Source organism: Myotis davidii, unplaced genomic scaffold (genome assembly GCF_000327345.1).
Source record: "Myotis davidii unplaced genomic scaffold, ASM32734v1 scaffold1226, whole genome shotgun sequence".
NCBI classification, from domain to species: Eukaryota; Metazoa; Chordata; class Mammalia; order Chiroptera; family Vespertilionidae; genus Myotis; species Myotis davidii.
Window position 1 is genome coordinate 147,748 of NW_006297390.1, and position 6,227 is coordinate 153,974.

The 6,227-nt window shown below is 42.6% G+C and overlaps 1 protein-coding gene across 1 annotated transcript in view; it reads left to right on the forward strand.

The window, feature by feature from the left end:
• The first annotated feature begins 874 nt into the window (after positions 1–874).
• Positions 875–6,227, forward strand: part of ZNF367 (zinc finger protein 367) — a 19,765-nt gene continuing 14,412 nt past the window's right edge. The window contains exons 1-3 of the mRNA XM_006773170.2: positions 875–949; positions 1,056–1,106; positions 5,245–5,395. Of these exons, the coding sequence (XP_006773233.1) occupies positions 875–949; positions 1,056–1,106; positions 5,245–5,395 (277 nt within the window). The remainder of the gene's footprint in view (positions 950–1,055; positions 1,107–5,244; positions 5,396–6,227) is intronic.

Sequence of the window (6,227 nt, forward strand, 5' to 3'; positions counted from 1 at the left end):
AAATAATTCAGAAGCACATAAATGAAAAGTAAAAATCTCCCTTCTCTTTTTTGCACTTTCACCCAATCTAATCCCCAGAGTTACCCACTGCTAAGTGTTTCTTTTGCACCCTTTCAGAAGTTTTCTGTATGTACATATGCAAGCACACAAATGGAATCATGCCATAATGAGTAACTTCCCCCTGAAAAACAAAACAAAACTTGTGCATTGTGGACACCTTTCCATGCCCTTGACTGGAACCGAACTCGGGACCCTTCGGTCCGCAGGCCGATGCTCTATCCACTGAGCCAAACCGGTCAGGGCGTAGCTTGTATATTTTTTTCTTTCAACTTGAAGGAAGAATGATTTGAGTAGCGTTTCTACATTAAAATGACTCACTTCTAGTTGGAAAGGTAGGTAACCAGGGTGAAATCCACGCAGAACTATTTAGGGAGGAAGCTGTGACCAATCACTCCGCCTGCCCACATGTTTGAGGGGGTCATTCCAGGCGCCTCGGAAGGCAGGCACCGCGGCTCGCAGTCTGCTCTGCATCTCGGCCGGGGTGCCCGAGACAACCAACAAGTGCACCCAAATGTCACCTGCTTGCTTAAAACGCTCACTTAAAAAAACCACCACCGCGCAACCATTTGTGCTCATTTCCAAGTCGTGTCTGGGGGCCGACTCCAGGGAAAGGCACGGAGCCAGACAGTATGATGTCAGCGGGAATGAAACGACTTCAAAAGGGCAGCCGGACATACGGACATGGGCAGCGCCTGGGCGACGTGCTGCAAACACTGTCCAGGACGACATGAAGGCGACCTAGGGAAGTCCAGGAAGGGGGGGACACGCAGATCTGCCTCGCAGGCCAACCGTCCAAGTCAAAAGCCAGCATCTAATGGAGGATGGATGGTTCCGTGACGTGTCCTTTCCTCGTGGCGCCTGCTGGGCAGAGGTCGGCTACAAGTGTTTGGTAAATGAGACGCCGGGACGGATTTGCAAACTCACGCTCCATCGTTTTCCAGCCCCCGCCCCCCGCGAAATGCCTCTGTTATTGGTTGCACTGTCCGCGCTGACAGCTGGGCTCCGGGTCCTTCCGCTCAGGCCGGGAGGGGAACTATGCCCGTCAGGTACAGGAGTTCGTTTCTCGCGCAAAGCCAGGCAGGCCGTCCCCCGCAGCCTGGCCCTCGGTGGGGACGCGGGAACAAAGCTTCTCCATCCTTAGCGCCGGCATCCCAAGCAGCCAGCAAAGAGGAGCAGGACCGGGGCAGGACCGCTTCCCCTTTAGCGGCTCGCCTCTGTTTTGTTCTTTTTAAATATTGTTTTGGCTGTTGGAGCCTCTTGCATTTCCATATAAGCTGAGGATTGCTTTTCCCATATCTGCAAAAAAGGTCTTTAGAATTTTGATAGGGATTGCATTGACTCTCTAGATGGGTTTGGGCAGCAATTGCTGTCTTATCTTAAGCCTTTGGATCCAAGAACTGTATCCCACAAGTTTTGATATGTTGTATTTTTGTTTTCAGTCATGTCAAAAGTATTTTCTAATTTCCCTGTGATTTCCTCTTTGATCCATTGGCTGTTTCAGTGTGTTGTCCAATTTCCACATGTTTGTGAATTTTCCAGTTTTTCCTTCTGTTACAGATTTATAGTTTCATTCCATATGTGTCAAAGTAGATACTTTGTATGATTTCAGTTTTAAAAAATTTATTGATGCTTGCTTTGTGACCAGATATGGTGTGTCCTGGGAAATGTTCTATGTGCACTAGAGAAAAACGTGTATTTTGCTGTTTTTGTGTGGAATGTTCTGTATATGTCTGTTAAGTTGGTTTATAGTGTTAAGTCTTCCATATCTTTGTTGACTTATCTAGTTGTCCTGTCCATTAATTAACAGTGAAAATCTCCAGCTATTTTTGAACTATCGCTTTCTACCTTCAGTTCTGCTACTTTTCCTTCATACAGTTTGGGGACTCTTATTAGGTACGTATGTGTTTATAACTATTATCTCTTTTTCCATTTTTCACTTTTAACCTATCTGTATTTTTGAATTTAAAGTGAGTCTCTTGTAGACAGCATATAGTTGGATTATGTTTTTTTTTTTTAATCCATTCTGCCAATCTCTATCTTTTAGTTGGAGAATTTAATCTGTTTACATTCAAAGTGATGGCTGATATGGAAGAATTTACTTCTGCCATTTTGTTATTTTCTATATGTCTAGACCTATTTTGTTTCTCAATTCCTCCATTACTACCTTCTTTTTGTTTAACTTATTTTTTGTAGTGTAACATTTTCATTCATACAACCTTAGCTTCTGCAGTATAAAAAACTGTTCCTATACAGCTCTTACCCCCTTTCTGTTATTGTAGTTGCAAATTACATTATATTGTGTTCCCATTAATATAGATTAAATTTTTTTTTATACTTTTGGCATTTGTCTTTCAAATTATATAGGCAAGAAAAGAGGAGGTACAAGCCAAAAATACAATAATTCTGACTTGTGTTGTTACATTTATTCCTGTTCGAGTGCAGCTTTGAGTTGTTGTCTAATATCCTTTTATTTCTGCCTGAAGAACCCCCTTTAGCTTTATTGTAGGGCAGGTATCCTAGCAATGAACTCTCTTAGCATTTGTTTATGTAGGAATGCTTGATTTCTTCATTTTTGAAGGATAGATTATTGGTGACTTTTGTTTTTTCTTTCAGCACTTTAAGCATGTCTTCTCACTGCTTTCACTAGTTTCTCCTGGGAAATCAGTTATTAATCTTATTTGTGGACTCCTTGTATGTGATGAACTGCTTCTCTCTTGCTGCTTTCAGGATTCTCTCTTTGTAGTTGTCTTTTGATAGTTTGATGTAATGTGTCTCTGTGTATCTGTTTACTTTATTCTTCTTAAAGTTCATTGAGCTTCTTGCATCTTTAGACTTGTGTCTAATCAAATTTAGGAACTTTGCAGCCATTATTTCTCCAAATATGCTTTCTGCTCCTTTCCTTCTTGCCCCTGGGTCTTCAATTATGTTGGTATACTTAGTCTCAATGTTTGTCCTCTCCTGAAGAATTGTGTGTTCAGATCCTGACCTGCAAAGATGGTGGTGTTGGGGAGTGCTTTGGGAGGTGCTTAGGTGGTGGGAGCCCTCATTAATGGGATTAGTGCCTTCATCAAAGAGGTTCTGGGGAGAACCCTTTCCCCTTCTACCACGTGTAAGGACACAGTGAGAAGGCGCTGGTGAGGAACCAGGAAGAGGGCCCTTACCTGATCATGCTGGCACCTTGATATTGGACTTCCCAGCTTCCAGAACTGTGAGAAATAAATGTCTGTGTTTGTAAGTTACCCAGTCTGGTATTTCATCATAGCAGCCTGAAAGGACTAAAACACTTGATGCCTACAGGTGTCTTAGGCGCATTATTTCCTGTTTTTATTTCTCGAACTCAGTGGTAGGGAATCTGCCAAGGGCCATTTGAATATTTATAACACTAGAGACCTGGTGCACGAAATTCGTGCATGGGTAGTCTCCTTAGGCCTGGCCAGTGATCAGGGCTGATCTGTGGGGCAACTGGCGGGGTGATCAGGGGCCCTCACTGGCACCCACCTTGGCTGGCCTGGCACTGCCCGCTCGCTGGCCCTGCTGCTGCCAGTCAGGGCCTGCGGGCTGGGGACAGCTCCTGCGTTGAGCATCTGCCCCTTAGTGGTCAATGCTCATCATAGTGATCGGCCATTTGGTCAATTTGCATATTAGACTTTTATTATATAGGATTATTCACAGGCCATATAAAAGTATCAACTTAAAAATTAGCCCACTATTTTTGGTCATACATTTAATTAACTCACCCTAATGTCTTGGTAGGGCCAGACCAAATGATCTCATGGGTTTATACTGCCTGTGGACCAGATGTTCCCATCCCTGCCCTAACTAGATAATTTAAGTTGACTTATCTTCAAACTTGCTAACTTTTTCTTTTGCCCTTTTAAATCTGCCATTATTGATCTCTAGTCAAAATTTTCATTTCAGTTATTGTACTTTTTAGTTCCAGAATTTCTTTAAAAAAATAATGTTTCTTTATTGATATTCTCTATTTGTTGAGAGAGTGTTCTCCTGACTTTTTGTTATCCCTTATTCATTTGAAGTTTTTGTCTAGTAACGCCAATGTCTATTTCTATTAATTTTTTCTCTATATGGACCATGCTTTCGTTTCTTTGCATGCTTTATAATATTTTGTTGAAAACTGGATGTTGTAAACATTATAATGTGGTAACTCTGAAAATCAGATCCTTCTTTCTCAGAATTTGTTTTTGTTGTTTGCTGTGGATTCTAGTTGTCTGGCAAGTTTTCTAGACTGTTTTTGTAAACTCTATTTTGTTATGTTTGTTCTCTAAAGTCTGTTTCTTTAGCTTGTGATGAGCTCATCCTTTGAGAGAGATCTTGAATGCTGGAGTCAAAAAAAGAAAGGGAAAAAACCTTGTAATTGTTGCAGAATAGCTCTGTGCCTTAGCTCTTTTGCAACTCTGCCTTAGTCTTCATTTCCTGCTGTGTTGAGCCTAACATCAGCCAAAGGTGAAAGCTTCCCGCCTTTTTAGGTCTTTTCTGGGCATGCTTCCCACCCTGAGCAAGTGTGTGGCTTTCTCAATTCCTGTCCTTAGGCTTCAAGGGCACTTCCCAATGCCGTAATTTCCCAAAGACTCTCCCCAGTGTTTCCTCCCAGGCTTTTGGCATATTTGTTTGCCTCAGTTGAATTCTTTTGCCCCAGGTGGCAGCACATTGTCAGTTGCCTCACAGAGGTTTTGAGTAGCACTGTTATACCCTGGAGAGTTCTAAGTTAGATCAAAGACACCCTGCATCAGTCCTTCAGGTCAAACAGACACAATTCTTTCATAATAATGTCTGCTCTGCTCTGCTCTCTCTGGAGCCAGGGACTAGGTTCCCATACTGAGAGTGAAGGCTGCTGCTTCAAGACCACTGTGTAGTAAGGAGAGGGGCAAGGGCAAGTGCAAAATGCTGTAAAGCTTTCCTACTATTTCAAGTTGCTTTTTTCTTGACTCCGTGTTCACTGAGTTGCTGTGATTTCCTGGAGCTGTGACAGCTGATTGTGACAACTCGATTTTTCAGTGATCTGGGGAGGGATGGGTCCTTGAAACTATCTACTCTACCATTTTTGGTGATGTCACTCAAGAAGGAGTTTAAAAAATCATTTATTATGATATTTTGCTATAATGAGTGGAGTCCAAGAAATATAATAGTGTTTATACTATTATATTTAAAATATAAAATTGTTTACAGGATGGAATCCGGCGTGGTCGACCCAGAGCAGATACTGTCCGGGATTTAATAAATGAAGGAGAGCATTCGTCCAGCAGAATTCGTTGTAACATCTGTAACAGGGTGTTTCCACGGGAGAAATCGCTCCAGGCTCACAAAAGGACTCACACGGGTAAGTTGAGCCAATTTTAGAGAATGTCAAAAATAATACCTAACTGAAAGCTGATTTGATGTTTGGGCTTATAAATTAATTTTTTTAAGTGCCTTATATTTTCTCATTGTAGTTTTTTTTTTAAACAGGCACTGTGTAAGTTACAGGTCCAAGGTTTGTGGGCCTGATACTTCAAAAGAAAGGCCAATATTCAATGGATCAGAGTTTTGAAATGAGGCAAGGTTTATTGATTGAGAAAGCCTGGTTTGAGAAGATGAACTAATTATCAAATCCATTTTAAGAAGAATCTGGAATTCGGGCATCTTTTATTGTTAAGAGGAGGGAGGAGGGGCAAGGCAGGGATGGGTGTAGGCAGGTAAGTGTTGAAAGGGATCCAAGGAAGAGTAAAATTTCCCAATCCCCGGAGAAACTAAGATGGCGGCATAGGGGAACACCGAGATTGCTGCCTTCTACAACAACTTCAGAAACGCAATAAAAGGACAGGACGGTCAACATCCAGAACTACCGGAAGGCTGGTGGAGTGGAAATTCTACAACTAGAAGAAAAGAGAAAACCACATTGAGGGTCAGGAGCTGCGGAAGTAAAGTGCAAAGGTACGGAGGCTCAAGAGCGCGCGGAAGGGGACTGGTACCTGAGGACGAGGCTGGGGAGGGAGTCAAAACAAAGATCGGCATAGGGGAACACCGAGATTGCTGCCTTCTACAACAACTTCAGAAACGCAATAAAAGGACAGGACGGTCAACATCCAGAACTACCGGAAGGCTGGTGGAGTGGAAATTCTACAACTAGAAGAAAAGAGAAAACCACATTGAGGGTCAGGAGCTGCGGAAGG